Source organism: Eretmochelys imbricata, chromosome 7 (assembly GCF_965152235.1).
Source record: "Eretmochelys imbricata isolate rEreImb1 chromosome 7, rEreImb1.hap1, whole genome shotgun sequence".
NCBI lineage: Eukaryota > Metazoa > Chordata > Testudines > Cheloniidae > Eretmochelys > Eretmochelys imbricata.
Genome location: NC_135578.1, coordinates 93,970,666 through 93,994,261, shown reverse-complemented (window position 1 = coordinate 93,994,261; position 23,596 = coordinate 93,970,666). Strand labels below are relative to the sequence as shown.

At 42.0% G+C, this 23,596-nt stretch overlaps 1 protein-coding gene across 4 annotated transcripts in view; it reads left to right on the top strand.

Moving 5' to 3' along the window:
- The first annotated feature begins 9,414 nt into the window (after positions 1-9,414).
- Positions 9,415-23,596, top strand: part of EXOC6 (exocyst complex component 6) — a 175,199-nt gene continuing 161,017 nt past the window's right edge. For all 4 annotated transcript variants that reach the window (XR_013346701.1, XM_077822563.1, XM_077822564.1 and 1 more), the window contains exon 1: positions 9,415-9,653. Coding sequence is in view for 3 of the 4 variants with exons in the window: in XM_077822563.1 (XP_077678689.1) it covers positions 9,571-9,653 (83 nt within the window). In the remaining variant the exon portion in view is untranslated. The remainder of the gene's footprint in view (positions 9,654-23,596) is intronic.

Genomic DNA, 23,596 nt, shown 5'->3' with positions numbered 1-23,596 from the left:
CTGGACAAGAACAAATTTCCCCCAAAAGTCTGGGTGTTTCCCTAAAAGATTTTCTAGTTGTCAAATACAAATACTTTTTGCAAGACATGCACTGGTGATCTAGCCATGCAACATACCAGTTTATCTACCTCTTTATATAGCTACTTAAATTGCCCTCATCACCATAGTATCGCCCAGTTTAATAAAATAATGTGAAAAAAATACATTTTCACTCCTCCACCTGTAGGAATAGTTTGAAACATTTGCACAGAAAGACAATGCATTTTGGCTGGGATGATGCTTGCCTGGCCAACCTCCACTGATCCTGGCAGAACCAGGATTCCTTTGACCACCTAATTTTTTTGGGGGGAGGGGGGGCAGAAGAGACAGCATAGATCTAAACATGAAATGTTAATAAATGTATTGATCCAAAATTCCCAGCATAAAATAAAAAGTCGCTGCATAATGTTTGCGTCATACAATTTTTAGCTTCCTCCATGGTTCACTTTTTATTCTCAGAACTAGTTCCTTGAACTAATTGTAGTCTGACAAGCAGTGTGGGTTGCATAAGTAGAAATAATAATTTCATGTATGACAAGCTATAGTACAATATCTTCTGCAATCCCTTATCATGATCACAGCAAGGTGCTGTTGGAAATAAAAGTTATGACTCATCTCCAACAAACTGTGGTGAATGATACACCCCTCTCACATTCCAGGGGACTCCTAGCCAATATGTAAAAGGTTATCTGTATAGTTTCCTACAGGTTTAATATTAAACTTATTAGTTTGTCCAAAATCTGTTAATCTCAAAAGCATTGGATTGCAGAGATCAAAGTGTTACAAATACGTAACCAACACACCATATCATGGAGGTGTTTACCTTATAATTAAATCTTATTCTTTATACAATTTCAGGTTTTGTTTTTCAAAATGATATATTATCGTTGCAAACCCCAATAACACAAAGAACACTGACAACTATGAAAGATATGTGGCTAAAGTAGCTTGTCATTAACAAGCTATTAATTGGCCCCTCTGTTTAAAATCTTGTAATCACTCCCATTCACGTCAATAGAAGTTTTCTGTGCAAAATGACTGTACAAAGAAGCAAAAAACATTACTGAAAATGCCCCCGTCTTGGAGGTTGCTAGCTTGAGTTAGTACACTTGAGGTACTCCACTTGATCTAACCTGGCTTGAGTGAGACTGACCACACTGGAAAGGCTCACTCAAGCATCTTTGATTTACTTGCTTTCTAGGGATACATTCCACTATTCTTAGTGCTGCAGTATTCTGAGCTGCTCCTTCCAAATGTCCGTGGTGTATTTAATCTGTTCTGGTCATGTGGGCAGAAATGGTGTTGACTGGCTACTTATTACAGGACACAACTTCCACTCATGTTCATTGTTTTCTGCTGGAAAGCCATGGCTGCCACTCTGAATGCTTAGTGGGATCCCAGCCCAGCTCCTGGTCCCCCTGCCAGGCTTACAGGGGCAGAGGTGGCCTTTGTGAGGCCTGATTCTTTTTACTCCACCAGCTCCTGGTGCCCCTGCCTAATGTGGAGTGGCAGGGATGGCTGGTATGTTCTGTATAAATGTTCCTGCTCAGGAAGCTTTGACTGACTGTGCATTTATTGTGATAGTGATACTGAAATAAAATGGTGGTTGTAAAATATTCCCCTCTCACAGTAATCAAAACACTCACAAAAACAAAGGGATTAAACAAAGAAATATTTTATTCAAAGTCAATAATGCTGTCAGTGCAGCTGTTTTGAGCATTAACAGTGGAACAGTGAACCATGCTAGCAATCCTGCTGCTTTAAACAGTTAACATTGAAACAGTGCACAGCTGTAGCAGTCCTGCTGCCTACAGCATGTGTGATGTGCACAAGGGGCAAAGTGCCATGTCATATATATGTTTCAGAGTAACAGCCGTGTTAGTCTGTATTCGCAAAAAGAAAAGGAGTACTTGTGGCACCTTAGAGACTAACCAATTTATTTGAGCATGAGCTTTATATATGGGAATATATATATATTATATATATATGGGAAGTGCACATGGTCAGGGTACCTGTCATCACTCCACCCTCCCTCCACAGGGTAAACCTGACGCTGGGCTAGCAAACCCCGCTACCTAAAGATTCCTAGCTGCAGCTCATTATATTGTGCAGGAGAGTTCATGACTCCAGGATGAGTCTGGATCTGAACTAGGACTGGGTTATTCTGGCACCTCCTGGCCATAATGCCTAGAGGGTATTCAAACCTGGCCATTTACTGCTGGCTCTCCTCATGCTGCTGTTGGCAGTCTTGCTCGGTCATGGGTGAAGTACTTGGCGACCCTGCACTCCTCCCTCTCCTGCATTTTCTCAGCTGCCTTTCAACCCTACTTCCCTCCACAGCAGTTGAAGCCCAGCTCTGTATTTCTGAGAGACTTGTGAAGTTCCATAGACTTCACACCAAAAAAGACTTTGCACTGGACACAGCTCCTGGGATAGTAGCATCTTTAAAAGTGTGGCTTTCCCTGTCTCTTTAAATACTGAAATGCTAGTGCCAGAGTGAAGGAAAACACACTGCTACATATACACCCCATAATTGCTTATACCTAAACCTGATCCTGCATTTGCAGGCATCTGTAACGTGTATGAATGCCTACTTTGTGTGCTTGCAGCCAGTGGTGCTGGAACTAGGCATGCTGCTGCACCCCCTAGCTTGAATTAGTAATAACAAACACCAAAAATGTGGTTTCAATGGTTTCCATCATTAGCACCCCCACTATAAAAACTGTTCCAGCACCCTTGCATGCAGCAGTGTGCTTTACCGTAACGCTCAGTTGAAATATTTAATTTTTCCCCGGGTCTCGAAATCCAACTTGGACCGCACATGTATGCTGTGGAGTGGGGGTAGTGGATTCTGGGGGGAGGGTGCAGGAATGGCAATTGTCACATCCAGCAGGGAATATAGAGCATCACTATTGGATGCCAACGGGTGGGGATGGAGGGATGCTAGGGTGTATGGAAATGGTGGTTCTGTGCCCAGTAGGGAAGCTACAACCAGCTTTTGCCTGCCCTCCATCACCCAACATCATCCGGTTCGTTCTCTACAGATAGTGATGGGTCTTTTATGCCATTTCCCACTGAACCATTACAGTAATAGTGAATTGAGTCCTCACCTAGCTGAGGCAATGCTAGTTCCTCTTTTGCTTCCTTCCTGGCCCTTTCTTCCCTGACCTGTTTCCCCATCAACTCCCCAGAGTTGTGGGTGAGGGCAGAATGGCTGTGGCCCCCGTGATGAGTGTCAGCACTGAAGCCATTGTAGCTGATGACAGCTGTGGCTCGGAGTCATCCACAGGTACCTGGTGCTTGGACTAAGGGTGCGGTGGGTGCTGGCTTGAAGTGGTTTCCATTATGTACAGGGTTTACATTTTGGTTCAATGGCTCTCAGCACCCCCACTATAAAAATTGTTCCAGCACCCCTGCACAGTTGGTTACCCACAGACTTCCCCAGGGGCCCTTGAGCTGTCCAGGGTGTAATCTTAAGTCCTGCTGGTATCACACCACAGCTGAACAGCTTGGTGTCAGCCTCAGACCAGCTAGCCACACTCTGAGAAGAAGGGTTTCCCCCCGACTCACCACCAGACTGAACCAAGTGGAATAGCAAAGCTAGAACAAATGCTACAGGTACACAGAGCTTCATATAAGGCAAGATCTGACTGCTGAAGTGGGGTATTATCCTGGGAGGAGCTAACTTCTGGTCAGAAGGCAAAGGTGCAACAAATAACCGCTGGTGGGAATTTTGCAAGAGGCATTGAGGGACTCTCAGCACTTGAGTGGATCATAAGTTGCGTTCCCACTACATTACTAGCTCAAGCTTCAACCCACTCCCCCCATTGGGCTAACTACCCATTCACCATTTCACTTGAGAGGCTAGAGCTTTTTGTGTGTAGATGTGAGTCAGGTTTGGGGCAAAGCCTGAATTATACCTTGAACTAACAATGAAGTGACGACAAGCCCTATAACTTTACCATCAAAATGTTTGTGATGATTAGATATTTTCCACTGGTTTATATGTACAGCTATGAACATTAACTCAAACCATCTCAAAACAAAAGTAGGAGAAAAAGCTACAAAAATAATCAGAGCACCAACTCTGCTTGTTTCTCCATGCAAACCCTAATATACAGTGGGCTAGAACTGGCAATGTACATAATGCTCTCAATTCCCATTTCAGTCAATGGGATTGAATGGACACAATACTTTCTAGGATTGGGCCTCATAGCCTCTATGTCTTTTAAAAATAAACTTATGGTCCCAATTTTTGAGTAGTATCTTAGTCTGTAAATAGGCCCATTAATTTCATGTACTTAATACAGCCCAGATAGCTGTCTAACAAGCAAAAAGTTAATTTGTTCATTACATGGTAAGAATGTACCAAATCCAACGAATCCATTCATCAACAGTAGGTGCGCTTATCTTCCAAGGATGGCCAGTAACATAGCTGTGAGGATGGCTGCAGAGACCCTCATAAAAATTAACCACATTGATTTCTAGATACAGTCCTACAAGAGAAGTAGCTGGATCTAATGGAAGATAGAGTCCTGCGGTTTCAGTTATTACATCTTTTGACCTTGAATCAGAAAGGTAGTAAGTGGACAAAACCAGGAAATGTAGCTGTGACTCAGACCACTAACTAATCATTTTAATAACTTTTGTAATTATTAAACTAACTTTTTAATGTCCTCAATTATTTTAAAAGTTAATACCTAATCTCCCTTCTTATAGTGCAAGATTAGAACTGTTAGTCAAGCCATCCTTTCATCTGCATTTGTGTGACATCCAGTGGCTGGATGGGTCAATCACAAGTGTGTATTATCTGTTAATGATACAAAAGATGAATCCCAAACACTAGCTGTTACACAATAGTGAGCACCTGAAATATTTATTACAGAGCAGTTAACTTTTATTTACAGAATAAAGACAACAAGTAAAGAAGAAGCTCGTGCAAGAGATAGTTGTCTGAAAACAGCACAGGATTTATAATAAAGAGATTCCTGCTAAATTTTTGGGATTTCTGCTGCACATAACAACTTTCCTAAAAGATCCTAGCAATCAGGGCTCAGTCGTGCTCTTATTGACGTAATGGTAACATTCATTTCAGCAGGAGCAGGATTGGGATCTAAATCAAGTTTTTATTTAAGTCTCTGAGTGAGATACCAAAATAGATAAGCTATAAAAAGACTGCCCTTTCCACACAACACTGCTTGTCAGCATTAGGCTTCCAGTTGTTTGTTTCTCAACGAATTTGGCACTCTATTCTCAAGTTTGACAAAACTGGATGAGATTGAGATTCATTTGAGGAAGTTGTACCAGATATTTTCCTTGCTGTAGATTAATGGTCAGACAATGACTTGAAATCAGTGGTGCTCAGAGCAGAGTCAGGAGTCTACCCACTAGGTTCTCAAGCCAAGATTGGGGCCTGCATAATGAATTGGTGTGAATTTTGTTTATAGCACGAATGGACACCATCAACTTAAAAACCTCATTTCTATCTGAATAGTTTACCTGTTACTGTACAAATGACATATAAAATTACTAAACTGAAAGAGATTAAAGCATAAACATTTTCTTTCCTTTTTTAGTGTACATTTGCATTTCACAGCCCTTTTTCCTAACAGTTTTCTGTTTGTGTGAATCTTTCACAAAGCAACAGGGAAAAGACAAACATTTGGAAAATAGGAAAATGTGATTTCAAACGCACAAAAATTGACAGAGGGACTCAAAGGTAGGTTTCCTGTCTGAAACTACTTGTAAATCGTGTTTTGAAGATAACTAAATTTCAGGTTTTTGGTGTCCCCTTTCATCTGAAATATTTATCATCAGTGAAATGTTTTAAATGTGTTAATGAACTATTCAATGCTTTTGATAACAAAGTTTCCCTGAAAATAATAAGTCCATCTTCAAGAAAAGACATTAATTAAGTGGGTACAGTGTAATCTGCACATTACTAGAGGAGACAGGAAAAGAGCAGCTGCGCAGCGTTCTTGGACACAAAGTCCTCAGGAATCACGAGGTCAGCCCAGGGTCTGATTTTTCACTGCTGGTTTTGCTGACTACAGATTCATTCTGGTAATGACAGTAAACAGAATAAAAGTCCTGTCCTGAAGTTAGAACTGTTTCACGCTCCGCAATGGCTAGAAAAAGCAAACTAAACTTGCTAGAGCTTTATTCAGAAGAAAACAAAGATCAAATATATGACAATGTCTTTGCTGAGATTGAGTCATTTGAGCTGCCTCTTGGAACCAGTTTAAGGTAGGCATCAGTTATATCATATCATATTGTATAAAATGGATTTGTTTTATTCTTAGGCTGTTGTTTCCCTCACCCCCAGGTACTAGAGGCCTAATCCTGCACACACTGAAATCCATAAGAAAACTTCCTTTGAATTCAATGGGAGTAGGATTGGGCCCTAAAGGAACAATCATAGACTAAAAGCCTATACTGAGCCCATTCTCAGCAGGACAAGGGGTGTCTTTACAGACTTACCACTAGTGCTCCATGAAGCAAGAAATTACTTTTATAAATGAAAACAAGAACCAATCACTGGTTTTCCATAATGGAATGCTTTTAATTTGTTATCAGCCAATGCCATCAGCTACATGCTTGAAAAAATAGGTGAATGACTTTTAATTCACATATTTTAGACAGACACTACCCTTCTTTATTATCAAAGTGCATCTACATGCACTCAAGTTTTATTTAGTGAAATTCCTAAATGTCTTTGAAAAAATTAGAAATAATGCATTTACATTTTATTGCATTTTCATGGACATGAAGCTTATACATTAAAGATTGTATGTTTAGCTTTATTGTTGGTGTCTGCAGCAGAGTGTTAAAAATACCTTGTCTGGTACTGTGTATGTCCGTTTGCAGTAAGGATTAGACTAAAGAGAGAAACCATTTATCTTCATTTAGAAATAAATTTAATTTTTCCTGAAACTTGCATCTGTCACCCTGTTCTGTAAATAACTTGAGTGATGGAAAAAAGGAATGTAGGAAGAATTTTACTATATAGCAATGATTTCTACAGGGAAATAATATAGGAAAAGTACCTAAAACCTGAAAATAGTTTCCCCCTCTGAGTTATCTCCCTCCTGTATCACTGCCCGAACTGTACTTTGTAGGAGCTTGTCCACACTTAGAAAAACTACCTGTTGCTGACTATGGCTGTCACCAATAGGTTCAGCTGAACCAAAGCTGAACATGCTGTAGCTGCAAGTGTAGACAACATCCAAACCATGTTCAGTACTGTTTCATTAACTGTGGCCTAGCGCTTGATGGTGGTTTAATTACAGTTACTGAAATGGTGCTGAACACAATTGTAGCTAATGCACATTCTGGGCTGGTTCAGTTACACACAGTGTTAAAAACTGCTGTTAGCAAAGGTTAGCTTTTCTAGTCTAGGAAAAGCCAAAAACGAACAAGCCACTTTTAAGGACCAAATTTTCAAAAGCTGGCTTTCATTTGTGAAGAGATAACTTTGCACTGTAAAAAAGCCAGGTCTGGTCCACGGACCTTGGCAATTTTTCCCCCAAAACCCAGATGTACAATCAAAATAGAAATCAAGTGTAGCAGCTCCTACTTCTCTGCTAAAATAAGGACCATGATGTATCTGAGCCCAAAAGCAGTGGAAAAACACATATCTGGTACACAGATCCAACTGAATCTTGCAAATTTTTATCCCCAATCTGCCAAGTTCTCTAAACTAAACAGAGAAAAATGAAGCAGTTCCCAGTGAAAATAAATTAAAAATAATAGCGCACCAAAGAAATCTAGAACTAGAAAACTGATCTGGCAGCACCAAAAAAACCCCACCAAAAAGACCCCACCTGGATCTTGGTGGATCCCAGCTTGTAATATTTTTATCCCAAATACAAAATTTCTGCTAGCTAAAGAGAGAAATACTACTAGCTGCTCTAATTCCACTGCAACATGAAACGCTGTTGCATCCCTGGTCAAGAGCACCACAAAGACATATAACCAGCATCTGGAGCTTGCTGGATCCTATCATTTTTGGTTGAGACTCCCAACTTGTACTGTCAAAATAGACAACACATGTTTTTATTTCTGCTTGAACACAAAAATCCAAGTTCCAATAAATCCTGCTGCAAAAGCAACACAAAAACACATATCTGGCACCTAGGTCTTGTTGGATCTAGCAAATTTTGGCTGCAGGTCTCTAAGTCTACTCGACACTAGCATATAGCTCTGGATCCAAAAGGTCTAGCTCATTCTTTCACCCATCTCCAAAGTTATCATGGCCTCTCTGAAACACAAGTAAACTGGATACAGATTTATTTGATTTAAAAAAGATAGCTACACTTGCTGTCTGTTTAGAATGTAAAAAGGCCTGGGGATCTAGATGAAAAATGGACCTTCCTGGATTCTGGTCCATATTTTGATTTTTTAAGTGCTCCCGTTCTAGAGTGTAATAGGGGACCAGATTTTTAAAAGGGCCTTGGAGGAGCTATAAGTGATCTCTTTATATTGTAGAATTTAGAGATGAATAGCAAAACAAACAGACAAACAAAAAACAACAACAAAACCCAAAACCAAACTGTTGGATTGGGCAATACCTGGGTGTTTGAAGCACCTATGCACAAGGATGCATCAGGGTCCAGAATTTTTGGTGCAGTAGGAGTGGCCCTGGAATTTATGAGCAGGGGATAGGGTGACCAGACAAGAAATGTGAAAAATCGGGACGGTGGTGGAGGGTAATAGGAGCTTATATAAGAAAAAGACCCAAATATTGGGACTGTCCCTATAAAATCGGGACATCTGGGTCACCCTAGCAGGGGATGTAACAGATTCAGCAGAATCCACATGCTTGGAGGGTGTTTTTGTAGCGTATGTGTGCTGGGATGTGTGAAGGTCCAAAATTGTTGGTGAAGTAAGAGCCGTTAGACTGGTTCTCAGTGTGGGCGTTAGAATTTGGAGCTGTGGGCCAAAATTTGGATAGGTGCCGGTGCCAGGGCCCTAGTTTTTCACGAACTCATCACAGTCTAACATGTGCCAAGACTGAATGTTATACGATCATTTACTATTATTATCTGGCGTGGGCGGGAAGAGTGGCTAGACTTGTTTTCTAGCTTGCAGCTGCATTTGGGAGCGGAGAGCCACACAGATCAGCAGAGCCCTCTTTGTGCGATCTAACCAGACACTCTCTTTATCTTTTCCCTCCGCACTCTTAACCCTAGACTCCTCTCTCCAGTCTTCCCTTGCCCAATCCTCCCGACTCCCAGCAGCCCCGGTTCCTTCTCGCTGAATCCCTGCTCCCCCCTCCAGTAGCTGCCTTCTCAGCAGCCCCGGCCCCGCTCTCTCCCCTCACCGCCCTCTCAGCTCCGAGTGCGCACGTCTCCCTGCCCCCCGGTACCCCAGCAGCCCACTGGACAGCGGGTGGGCTTGGCGCTAGCGGCTGCAGCTCTCGGGGTGTGCGCGTGGAGCGCGGGAGCCCGATCCCCGGCCGGCAGCGGCTGCAGCGCCGCCTCCCCAGCGCGTCCCGCAGCGGCGCCGCTGCCTGGTTCCCTCCCACCCAAGATGGCGGAGAGCCTCCCCGAGCATGAGCGGATCCTGCAGGAGATCGAGAGCACGGACACGGCCTGCGTGGGGCCCACCCTGCGGTGAGGGGCAGGCACCAGGGCCGGGAGGCGGGTGCGGGTCTGCAGACGGCGAGGGGCTTCCCGCCCGGCGAGACCCAGGGGCTGGGCCGGGCCCTCGCACTGACAGCTCCGCCCCAGGGACACCGAGCCTCCGGCGAATGCTGTGCGGGGCGCAGCCCTTTGGGGGTTCGCCCCTGCTGAGCCTCGGGGCCCCCTCGGGGCAAGCCGCCCCTCTGTTCACAAAGCTCCTTCCCCCCCGTTCCAGCTCCCGGCGGGGCCCTGCTCGCAGCGCTGCACCCCGGCCACTGGGAACCGCCTCCGGCCTTGGAGGGAAGGGGCGCGCCCCAGCGTGGAGCATACCCCGCTGCCCCGAGTTTTCGGGGCCTGGCCGGAGCCGCGGGAGCTGTCAGGGGGAAGGCGCTGGCGGAGGCAGGTAGAGCACGGGGACCCCAGCACGTTCAGGACTCGCTGGACCAGCTGGTTATTGGACCAGCGCGGGGCAGGCACCCCTGGAGGGCCTGGGCACTGGCCCCCTCGTAGACACACGGCAGGTCCGTGAGAGGGGACTAGCTTGTCACGTTCCCACCCCACTCCTGGCCGGGACAGCGTTGGTTCTGGTACAGAAAGCGGTCCCGATCTGTCTAAAGTTAACGTGGTCTGCATGGAGGAAGGGCACCAAACGAGGCTTCAGTTGTTGGTGTGTTTGTATTTGGGAGCTGTCAAAGGCGGTGGGTGTGGCTGGCTGCTGGTTTCCTCATTGGCTTTGGGATTCGGGATGCTCCCTTTTGAAGTGGTGTCAGCTTCCCCATCCCATTTCCGATCTCAGCTTTTCTTATTATCTTTGAGTCTGTGGTTGACAAGTGGTCACAGGGTAAAATCCTAAACATTCTGTAAAAAGAAAAGGAGTACTTGTGGCACCTTAGAGACTAACCAGTTCATTTGAGCATAAGCTCATCTCTGCATCCGATGAAGTGAGCTGTAGCTCAGGAAAGCTTATGCTCAAATAAATTGGTTAGTCTCTAAGGTGCCACAAGTACTCCTTTTCTTTTTGCGAATACAGAATAACACAGCTGCTACTCTTAAACATGCTGTGAAACCTTATCCTGGGTGCTTGATGTAGTAAGGAGCAGCAATACTCCACTCCACATTTAAGATTGAAGTTAGTTTTCCCACTATGAAACTAGTTGTTAATCTCCTCTAATTTCACCCAAGTGAAACTGATTCCCCTGAAATGTTGCCATGTCTCATACTTCGGTAGATTTTTTTCTGGTGGTTTGATAACATTCAGAAAATTTTCGACTCACCATAACTGCAAAATTATTTTTTCAGCTGTCATAGCTCTCAAATGGTTCTGCCTGCAAACTTCAAATAGGTCTTGTTTTCTTGGCCTTGTTGAGGAGAAATATCTTTAGTACTTTTGTGGAGGGGGAACAGTCTAGGCCAATGCTACTCAAAGTGGTGATCCGCGGACTGGTGCTGGTCCGTGAGCCATTGGCTACCGGTCTGCGCACACATTGGGAAAAAAAATTGCCGGTCCCCCACATCAGATAGCTTGAGAAGCACTGGTCTAGGCTTTGTTGCAACTGCTGGTCTAACGGGGTAGTAGAAAGGGTGTCACACAGGCGCAGGTATTCAGGATATGGAGAGATTGTGCGGGACCAGGAGGGACATGGCCTGCCTGGAGCTTTACTTCCTGATCTCTGAATGAGGGAATCCAAGATTGCTGGGAGGAAAGGGAGCCTGGAATGGGACAGGAGACTTGTCAAAGCATAATAATAATAATAATACCTAACTCTTATATAGCACTTTTCATCAGTAGATCTGACAGTACTTTACAAAGGAGGTAAGTTTTACAGAGGAGAAATATTTCAAAGGCATTCAGCCAACACACAAAGGTATTACACTCCCTTTGCAAAAATGGACACCTTTTAAAAACAAAACTACATTTAAAGTTCTGGAAATGAATAGTTAAGGGATTCAGCTGGTTCCCAACTGCTGTTTTGTAATGCATCATTCATTATTATCTGCACAACTTACACTGGACCAACCTTACCCCTCTCCCACCAAATGATTTGGCCTCGATTTCAAACCAGACAGACAATTGGTAATATTTAGGTATTAGAATTTTTTCTTGAATTTAAATAAATTATTAAATAGCCTCAGTTCTACCTCAAGCCCATGGTTGTCAGAGTCTAGAGACAGCGGCATTCCTCTCCTTTGAATTTAGAGGCAGAGGCATTCCTCTCATGGATTAGTAACTGATTGAAAGACAGGAAACAAAGGGTAGGAATAAATAGTCAGTTTTCATAGTGGAGAGAGGTGAACAGTGCAGTACCCCAAGGATCTCTACTGGGACCTGTGTTGTTCAGCATTATTCATTAATAATCTGGAAAAAGAGGATTAACAGTGAAGTAATAAAGTTTGCATATGACAGAAAGCTGTTCAAGATAGTTAAGTCCAAAGCAGACTGCAAGGATTTACTGGGTGACTGGGTGACAAAATGGCAGACAAAATTCAGCATTGATAAGTGCAAACTAAGGCACACTGGAAAAAATAAACTCAACTATAAATATGCAATGGTGTGTTCTAAATTAGCTGTTACCACTCAGGAAAGATCTTTGAGTCACCATGGATACTTCTTTGAAAACTTCTGCTCAATGCTTAGCAGCAGTTAAAAAGGCTAACAGTATGTTAGGAACTATTAGGAAAGGGATAGAAAATAGGACAGAAAATATTATAACAACACTATATAAATCCATGGTGCACCTACTCCTTAAATAGTGTGTCCAGTTCTGGTTGTCCCGTCTCAAAAAGAATATAGTGGAACTGGGAAAGGTTCAGAGAAGGCAACAAAGAGATCAGAGGTATTAAATGACTTCTGTGCAAGGAGAGACTAAAAAGATTAGGGCTGTTCATCTTAGAAAAGAGACAACTAAAAGGGGGTATGATAGAAATCTATAAAATCATGAATTGTGTGGAAAAAATCAATGGAGAAGTGTTACTTACCCTTTCACACAATACAAAAAACAGAGGTCACTCAATGAAATTAATAGGCAGCAGATTTGATAAAAACAAGAGGAAGTACTTCTTCACACAACTAAACTATGGAGCCCATTGCCATGGGATGTTGTGATGGCCAAAAATATAACTGGGTTCAAAAAAGAACTGGGTAAGTTCATGGAGGATAGTTCCATCAACAGCTATTAGCCAAGATGGCCAAGGATGCAGCCCTATATTCGGGGCGATCCAAAACCTCTAAATACCAGAAGCAAGGTGTGAAAGCAAGAGGTGGATCTCACCATAATTGCCTTGTTCTGTTCACTCCTCCTTAAATTGTGGTATGGACCACTGTTGGAGACAACATACTGGGCAAGATCCACCATGGCGTGACCCAGTATGGCTGTTCTTATGTTCTCTTTTATTAAATCAAGAACAAAGCTAAATGTAAAATCAAGTGATAGACAATAAAAATAAGAGAATACAAATGAGAACAGCTCTGTCTCCATAGCCCAAAATAGAACAAGTTGAACATAGAACAATGCCTTTAGACAATCATACCAGTAACAATATTTCATTTTAATTTTCCTGCAACAATGAGTCCACAGGCCAGATATTAGGGCAACCGCATTTTGTCATTGGATAACCACATCTGACATCTTATCTGCTCATAGATGTGATCAGAAAAAAAAAATCCCCAGCCTGATTGTTTGTATACCATCCAATGCTATCATCCCAAGTCTAGTGACAGACAACTCCAATGCCGATGCTGCTGCTCACTAGACATTCTGTTAAGGCTACAGATATATGTAGCTAGCTAATGTGTATAAGTAATAAACCTTACTTTGAAGGAATTTTAAATCTTCATAATCTGTGAGCATCCGACTCTCATTCTAAAGGCATTTTTAAACAGGTTATGTACTTTCCTTTGAGCAAGCCTCTTGAAAGGGCACAGGAATATCTGTGTCTGTTAAGATATTATCACTTGGAGCCCAAGCCTGCAATCTTTTTTCAGGCAAAATCCCCATTGACTACAATAGGCATTCTGACTCTGTAAAATCAGGTCCTCACGCTCCATGTCTGCTCTCTACTGTTGGATAGAATATCTATTCTTTGAAACCTCAATTGCTGAATGAAGGAGACAGGATTCCCTGCCAGTGCCACTGCTACTCTTGCTTCTTATATCTTGTATGTTAATGATGTTTTACTGATGTGGGTGCGACTTGTTCCCTCAGGGGATATCAGTTTTCTTACAGAACATACGTATTGCTAAAAGGTCCTTAGCTATGTGTCTCTAGTCCTATTATTTCTGGAATGTCACCCATTTTGATTTTTAAGGTATACAGCAGTGCTATGTTCTATTTCCAAAGATTTGTTCAAGAAATGGCAAGAAAAACTGGTATTGTGCACATTTGATTCTCCCTTATAGCAGGGCAGCTTTGATCTGTTTTACTAGTGCAAAGAAGCCTTAAAGTCTGCTTAGTGAGTCTTAGGAGGATCACCACAGTGTAGTGGGATCCTCAAATAGCATAGAACCTGTCTAATGGCTCCTACACCATCTCTGCTCCTCAGAGTCAGTGCAAGTAATATGATTAGAAGGAAGGGGGCATGGCAGTGGTGTCCCTGCATCTAGTGATCTCCAGCTGCTGTAATAACCTCTTTGGGTTTTTGGCACAAATTGGAGCAGCCTAGAAGCTACCAGAATATACTTTAACTTGCACAAAGGAACCAAATTGGTGCAGAGTGGTCTCAAGATCAAGGGATCATAGGTTGCTTAAACCATCTTTGCATTGTCTTTCCTAACTTGTAATGAATGCTTCTTAGCTGCAGCTGAGGATCAGCAACCACAGTGTGCATGTCATATTCACTGAACAGCCAATTCTACTCTACAGAACACTATCCAAGCCCTATAGATTTGACAAAGTACATAGCATCTCCTTGTCAAAACATCATAATCTCTATAGAATGTTCATGACCAGTCCCTCTTTCATGTCATGTTATGAAACTGAAAGTACAGTGTGTTGACAAAAGGCAGGACAATTTATGGATTTCAGTAAGATAATTTTCAAATACAGTAATATTGTAGAATTCACGTGTACCTCAGATTAAGAAGAAATCCTTCCACAGTGACAGTAGTACATTCATCTGTATTAAACTATTGCCTCTTCGAATCAGGGACTGGCTGCTCCCTTCCTTACAATAGCCGGTATTAGGAAGGCTCTGAGATTGGAGAGGGGAAGAAAAGAAGCTTTGTCTTCCCTCTTCTAAGAGACAGAGGCTGCAGATTTCAGAGAGCAATTAGCAAGAAGCTGATACCAAAGATCCTAGCCCAAACAGGGTCCAAGGATAGCACTGTGGAAAGGACTCAGAACCCTCCATTTCCCCAGGGTAGCTAGGGGAGTAGGACTACACTTCTCACCAGGACACTGTCCCAAACCTCACTGGAATTGCTATCCTCATTTTTTGTATTGACTACTAAGTTTTGTCTTCTGATTAGTTTGTATGGTAATTTTTTCAAGTGCTGCATATAATGGATTGTGGAATATAGCACACACAGTGTGCCTTAAAAACACCCCTAACGTGGGCTACATCAGCCTCTAACTCGGTCCTTTCACTATTTTCCAAATGGGTGACAGCCAAATTACAATTTTTGATCACTGCCTTCAGAACTCTGACCTGACTAGCAATCAGGGAACTTGTTGGATGCTTCTGAAATATCTCATTGTAACTTCAGAGGCATCAGCAACAGCTCGGAGTTGTTGCCATGCTTTGGGACTTAAATAGTAAAATCTGAAAATGTCTTTCAAAACACATTCAGACTTTTAAGGAAATAGGGATAAACTTTTTATAGATCCAGAATACCAAGCTCAGTTTATGGTTGATGCAGTGCACAACATCACTGAGGAATATCTAATCTAAACTTGGCCTGCACATCTTTGAACAACTCATTCACTGTTGCATCATCTACATTTAGACAAACTAGTTTTGATTTGAACTCTTCTTTGCTATTTTGTTCCTAATGCTGATTTTATTTCCTATATGATACCATCCCACGTTATGGGTCTTCTATGACCAAAGAGAATACACAGTTTCCCATCCTGCACAAATCTGATGTGTTCTGACACTTGCCTAGCTACAGACCTGTCAGTGAATGCACTAACCAGCAAAGTAGTAAGTGTAGCTTTCTATATGTGTTTCTCAGACAGTTCTTTAAGAGACTTTGCAGTTACCTCTATACTTTCACTGCATAAATATCAATGTAATTTGGTTCAAGATAAGGCTATTTTTGACCTGTAAATTAGAGTATTTCACAATCTCTAAAACAGAAATCATGTCCAGTGACTGTAAGTGCTGCTAAAAAAGGTCGCAAACAGTTGAATCTCTTCACGTTACATTTTGTGGAACAGTACACTAATAAGAAAACACATTTTCTTCTTCCATGCTTTTCACATGAGCAGCAGAGCATTCTGTATAAATAGGTTTCAGAGTAACAGCCGTGTTAGTCTGTATTTGCAAAAAGAAAAGGAGTACTTGTGGCACCTTAGAGACTAACCAGTTTATTTGAGCATAAGCTTTCGTGAGCTGTAGCTGTAGCTCACGAAAGCTTATGCTCAAATAAATTGGTTAGTCTCTAAGGTGCCACAAGTACTCCTTTTCTTTTTGTGTAAATAGGGACTCACTTCTGAAGGACTTATACCCATCTGTAGAAAGGCTGTTCATTTTTCACAAAAAAATTTGTGATTTCTGCAAACAACAGAATATTTCATCTCCGTGACACAAACCCCATGGACATTTAGGTTTTCATGGATTCTGGGAGGTGCTTTATGTCACATTATTTCCCGTAGTCCTTCCTTGGGAGGAAGCATGGTCTAGTGGATAGAGCACTGGTCTGGGAGTTAGGAGACCTGGATTCTAGGCTTGGTTCTGCCATCGATGTGCTGTATGAACTCAGGCAAATCACTTAACCTCTCTGTACCTCTGTTTTTCTCCTCCTGCCCTTTGTCTGTCTTGGCTATTTAGAGTACACTCTTATTGGGCAGGGACCCTATATCTTTGTATAGAGCAGAGCACAATGGGCCCCAGTCTTGGTTGGAACCTCTAACCATTGCTATAATATAAATAAATATCAGCATTCTCTTCTTTTCCATGTGCTTTATGCTTACTTGGTCCAGGGCATTCAGCATCACCACCAACTGATTAACCCCCACCCCGGTCTAAAAAAGAAACCTTACCACAGCAACAATGTAGTGGTGTGATGTATCCCATGTTTCTGAAACTTTTTAAAATCAACCATGTCCATGCATGTTCACAGTTCTTGTACAGATGTGTTTAAAATAGCATAAAGGATTTATTTGCAAATGGAACTGCGTGGTGGCAGTAGAAGCTAAGTTTGTAATTGCAAGGCTGTAACATAGTATTAGAGGGCTAACTCCTTCCAAAAATCAAATCAAACTGCTGCAGCATGTAATCAAATTATATTGCATTGTAATACGCCGGTTCTGGCTCAGTAGCTTGCCTTTATGGATACTACCTGACTATATCTGAAAAACCTAACCCTAATTCTTGTCACTGCAGACCTCAGATAAGAGTGCTTGACAACACATTTACACTGAGGCTCTGCTCATGCATTTCTCTTTGGTCTTGCTTCCTTCTCCCAAGGAGTTATTTTTGTGGCTGGCATCAATTATGTCCTGGCCAAGAAGGAGTTAATAGTCTATCTTGGAGGCAGCTAATAGTCTATCTTGAAATCTTTGCTGCACCTCAGCCTTTGCCAGTAAAATAAAGCCTGGAGGAAACGAAGATACTCCAGCTGAGGGAATAATGAGGAAGCAAATAAGTTTTAGAATTCAGCTGCCCTGATGGAGACATCTGGAATTTGAGGTGGAGGACTAAGGAGGTAGGTTGAATTGCTCTAAGAACCTGCAGAGAAGGCTGTGACTTATTTATTGCTCATTCATTTGTCAAAATAAAGGCAAACTTCAAGAAGGGTGTTGAGTTTCAACACTACACAGGACATTTGGGTTGTATAGGACAGGTGGGAAAGTTATCTGCTCACAAATCCCACTGATTGCAAATATTGGAGTCCTCACTGACAACAGAGATATCTAAATGCATGTGTTCTAGTAACTAGATATAATGTCATATGAGACATTTCAACCTTATAAGGAGAACCCTGTGTTTTTAAATGAAGTGTTTTATAGATAAATATTTTAAAAAACAAATATATTGGAGACCTGTGGAAACTTCAGCATTGTTATGGCAATAAATGGCTATGAGCTTACATCATGGGATGCAAACTTTCCTATGAATAGATTGACTGTGAGGAAGAGAGTGTATTTGTAGCTGTGTTGGTCTCAGGGTATTAGAGAGACAGGGCGGGTGAAGTAATATTTTTTATTGGACCAACTTCTGTTTGGGAGAGAGCCAAGCTTTCAAGTCACGCAGAGCTCTTCTTCTCTGGGAAAGGTAATCCTAGCATCACAGCAAAATGCAAGGTGGAGCAGATTGTTTAGCATAAGTAGTTAGCATATATTGTAAGGGACCATTCAGGTTACCACCTCTGCAGCCATAAGACAAAAAGATGGGAATAGTGGGTTGCAGATTGTTGTAATTAAGCCATAAACCCAGTGTCTCTGATCAGTCCATGGTTGTTGTTGTCTAGCAGAGTGAGGAATTTAAGCTCCTAGGTTTATTTTTTGAAAGTGTTGTGCAGGTTTCTTTTGAGGATGAGGACTGGTAGGTCAGATATAGAGTGATCGCTTTATGAAAAGCGTTCAGCCATAGGTGATAGGGTGTTTTTGTTTTTTATCATTTTCCTGTGTGAGTTCATTTGAGAGAGTAATGATTGTCTGTCTGGTTTTACCCACATAGTTGTTATTGGGGGAATTTAGTGCACTGAATGAGGTATACCGCATGTTGTGATAGGTATGCGTAGGATCCATGGCTCTTGAAAGCTGTGTAATGGGGGTGTTGATCATTCTAGCAGTGGAAATATGTCTGGAGGTTTTGCATCTATTGTTCTGGCAGGGTCTGCTGCTGCTTTGAGTTGTTGTGTCCTGGTCTTTGGGAGCTTTCTTCTGATTATGAGCTTGGTGAGGTCGGGGGATTGTTTGAAGGCCAGAAGTGGGGCTTCTGGAAAGATTTCTTTCAGGTTGGGGTCCCTATCGAGATGGGTTGTAGTTGCTTGATGATACCCCATATGGGTTCCAGTGTGGAGCACCGGGTGACAACCAGGGATGTGTGGTTGGAGGGGGTTTATTTTTGTATTGAAGCAGGTTCTCTCTGCTTCAATCCATGATACAATCTACTTCTCTGGTGGAAAGAAAAGGAGGACTTGTGGCACCTTAGAGACTAACCAATTTATTTGAGCATAAGCTTTCGTGAGCTACAGCTCACTTCATCAGATGCATTCAGTGGAAAATACAGTGGGGATTATCGTATGCATTCAGTGGAAAATACAGTGGGGATTATCTCCCCACTGTATTTTCCACTGAATGCATCCGATGAAGTGAGCTGTAGCTCACGAAAGCTTATGCTCAAATAAATTTGTTAGTCTCTAAGGTGCCACAAGTCCTCCTTTTCTTTTTGCGGATACAGACTAACACGGCTGCTACTCTGAAACCTGTCATTATTCAATTCTCTGGTGGAGTGTCCTTTTCGGTGAAAGTTGTTTTAAGTGTGTTAAGTTGCTTATCCTGGACTTTATCCTCAGAGCATATTTTGTGGTATCTGAGTACCTGGATGTAGGTGCGTTTGGGGTGGTTATAGGGTCTATGAAAGTAGATTTGATGATCTGTGGGTTTCTTATATATGGTTTTCTGTAGGGTTCCATTGTTGAAAAGCTGATCGTGGTTTCCAGGAAGTTGATGCTAGTGTGAGAGTGTTCCGGAGAGAGTATAATGGATAGGTGGTATTGTGGTGAAAATCTATGAAGGAGTTTAAACTGTCTGTCCAAAGGATGAAAATATCATGAATGTATTTCAGGTATATCATTGGTATTGTGTTGCATCACTACTGTGTGTGTTTGTGTGTGTAACTAAAAATATATGGATTAACCCTTTAAAGCTACCTAGAAGTGCAAACTTTTATTTATATACAAATCCAGTACTCCTGATATTGAATGTGGTTTGGGTTGTAGTCTGTGGAACTAACTGGTGAATATGTTGCCTTACGCACTTTGCTTCCTAGTATCTATGATTACAGGATCTTCCCTGCTACCTCCATTTTGTGAACATATGTATTCCAAACAAGGGGAAAACTTTGTTCTTGTTTACATGCATGTAGCTACTGCTGAAATTAGGGGGAGTTCCACAGGAGCAGAATTTTTTCTAGTGTCTTTTATTGTGCATCAGTACAGCAGGAAATTAAAAAAGTAGTGCCGTGCTTGTTTTTCAATCTCTCATTTCATACATCACTAAGTAGCACAAAAGCTTAGCAGGAAGAGACATCTCCTTGGTCAGCAATGTAAAAACAGGAAGGAGGAAGTCTATTGCAAATCTGGGTTTACTGATTATCAGTTCATGTTTCGCTACAGAGGATGTCCATTAACAGCCATCAGCGTGATACATTGCTTATCCAGAGTGAACAATGTCTGCTGTAGTGTCACTACTACAGAATATTGACCCTGGTTATAGGAAGTAATGTTAACTAACAAACCGTACTCAGCCCTTTCCTGCTCATAGAAACAGGATACTATTAGTGAGAACAATTCACAGAAATTGTACATACAGGAAAACAAGGCAAGTAAAGCATAACGGCTAAGCTAAAATTAATAAAATCGTTTTTGTGATTTGGCCTTAGCTTGAGTTCTGCATTGTTCTGGCGTATAATGTGATCTTTTAAATAGAATAGTGACATGTATTTATAAATAAGGATGGCAGAATTGGGCCCTTAGGTAGTGTGTGGCAGTAGAAAGTCTGATTAGGTATTAAGAAATGTGCTTATTAGAATAACTTTTGTTGAATTACAGGAAACAGGTGGTCATTATTTTATAAAGCATTTTAAGGGTGTATGCAGCAAACTACATAAAATTACTCCATGGAAAAAAATAACACAAAGTTTGCAGTTTCTGTAAACACAGAATATCTTTGTATATTATAGGACAAAGGAAATTGCAGTTTTTCCTGTGAAATTGGCGTTTACATTTAATGTGTGATATAGTATCACATTAGTGACACTACAGTTGTGTTTGAGATGGCATTTCCGTTCTGAGGCCCTAATCCTGCATTGTAATTGCAATGGGGCTCTGTTAGGGCAGAGTACTCTGCCTGCACTGAGCCCCGCTGAAATCACAGTACAAGATTGGGGTCTAAATGGCTTTATTTTATAGCTTACTCAAAGTAAAACTTCAGCTTTTTCTCAAATGAGAAACTGTGTATATGTGTCTGTAGTTTATACAAATCCATTTGGCCTTTTTTTGCGATGTGCATAGAGGGCCATCCTTAGGATTTATGGGGCCCTACACAGTATTATTAAACTGGTGCCCCTATGCCCAAGTTGGGACACAGCCTCTACCTCCCATGGACCTCCAGAAGAACCCCGCCCTAATGCTGACACACACTGAGCTTCGTATGCAGCAGGCACTGCGGCAGCCCGGGCTTGCAGCTGATGCCAGGGACGGGGGAGGCACTAAAGGATACCAAGCCGCCCAGCCCGCCTCATGGTGGCTGAGAGTCACAGTTTCCCGCAGAGACACCCATACCCTCTCCCTCACGCAGAATGCACCATGCCGGCGCCTTCAGCTCTGTGAATAAGGCCCCTGCCTAAGGACAATGCAGGGTGAGCGGGCTGTGTGGGAGCTGACCTGCTCTTATTTGTTCTTCCAGTGGTGCCCCAAATTTTCAGATGCCCTACACAGCTGTGTATGCTGCGTATGCCTAAGGATGGCGTATAGAGGTGTAGAGAGTCATGAAGAGCCTCTGTAGCTTTCATGCAAAATTGCTTCATACGAGGAGAAGTTACTGACATGAGAAAATACCATATTGGACATGCACAGTGTGTTAAATAAGTGTTTTCTTTTTAAAATTTCACTTTGAAAATGACTGTCAAAATGTCACTGTGGAGTTCCTTGTTTGTCTGTGACTTCTATGTCAAAACTGATCAGTTTGAGTTTTTAAAAAGTGTTTCTTCCTAACTTTCAGCGCTGGAACTCTATTTGAGGAGTTGCAAGCAGTTTGGAGGACAGAATTAGAATTCAAAAGGATCTTGACAAATGAGTGAATTGGTATAAATTCAACAATATGAAATTCAATAACATGCAAAGTATAGGGTTGCCAACTCTGACTGCCGCTATTCCAGGAGATTTTTTTCCCCCCAACATGACATAATGTCATTTTCTTAACATATCTTGTTAAAATTGCCTGGATTACTTTGAGTAGTCACTGGGAGATTGATACTGATTCTAGGAGACTCCAGGCCAAATCTGGAGGGTTGCCAACCCTAGCAAAATACTTCACTTAGGAAGGAAAAATCAAATGCACAGCTACAAAATGGGGAATAACCGGCTACGCAGTAGTACTGCTGAGAAGGATGTGGGGTTCTAGTGGATCGCAAATATAAGTCTACAATGTGATGCAGTTGAAAAAAAGGCTAATTTCTAGTGTGTATTAACAGGAATGTTGTATGTAAGACATGGGAGGTAATTGTCCCTCTCGGCACTGAGAAGGCCTCAGCTGTAGTACTGTGTCCAGTTCTGGGCACCACCCTTTGGAAAGATGTGGACACATTGGAGAGACTCCAGAGGAGAGCAACAAAAATGTTAAAAGGTTTGAAACCCTGACATTTGGGGAAAGGTTAAAAAAACTGGGCACTGTTTTGTCTTGAGAAAAGAAGACTGGGGGGACCTGATAAGTCTTCACATATGTAAGGGCTGTTATAAAGAAGACTTTGATCACTTGATTTCCATGTAGGACAAAAAGTAATATATTCAGTCTGCAGCAAGGGAGATTTAGGTTAGATATTTGGAGAAACTTCCTAACTGTAGGGATAGTTAATCACTGGTATAGGCTTTCAAGGGTGGTTGTAGAATCCCCATCACTGGAGGCTTTTAAAAACAGGTTGGACAAACGCTTGTCGGGCATGGTCTAGGTTTAATTGGTCCTGCCACAGTGCAGGGGGCTGGAGTCTTGGACATGATGACTTCTTAAGGTGCCTTCCAGCCCTACATGTCTATGATTCTGTGAAAGTCACGTCATACATCCCCTACAGTAATAAAAGTTCTACAGTCCAACTTATCCTTTCTGTTACATATGCACAATCCCATCATCTTCATAGTGTTCAGATGTGTGTGATCCCCATTATCTTCACTATGTTTACATAGATGTAACTGATTGGCACTAAGTAAATGATTGTCAGTGCACTAGAAGGAATATGTGTATGCACGTTTTTGAGTTGCTTCATAGATCTGGTGTAATCAGGAAACGAAAGTCCTCTATGGCAATGCAACTAGCGGGTTTGAAATTTTCAGCCCCTCCAGGGGACGGAGGGAAAGGTGGTGGAAGGTAGGGCATTACTAATGGAAAGGTATTACCCTATCAGCTCCCCTTGCTGCTCTGCAAAAGTTGTAACTGACCCCACTGATAGTTCATAGATTCTAAGTCATTGTGACCATCTAGTTTGACCTCCTAAATCACACAGGAAATAGAACTTCCCCAAAATAATTTCTAGGGCAGATCTTTTACAAAGACATCCAATCCTTATTTAAAAATTGTCAGTGGTGGAATATCCACCGTGACCCTTTGTAAATTGTTCCAATGATTAATTACTCTCACCATTCAGAACTTATGCCATATTTCCAGTCTTAATTTGTCTAGCTTGCACTTCCAGCCATCGTGTTATACCTTTCTCTGCTAGACTGAATAGCCCATTATTAAATATTTGATTCCCATGTAGGTACTTACTGACTATAATCAAATCACCCCTTAACCTTCTCTTTGTTAAGATAAATAGATCAAGCTCCATGAGTCTAT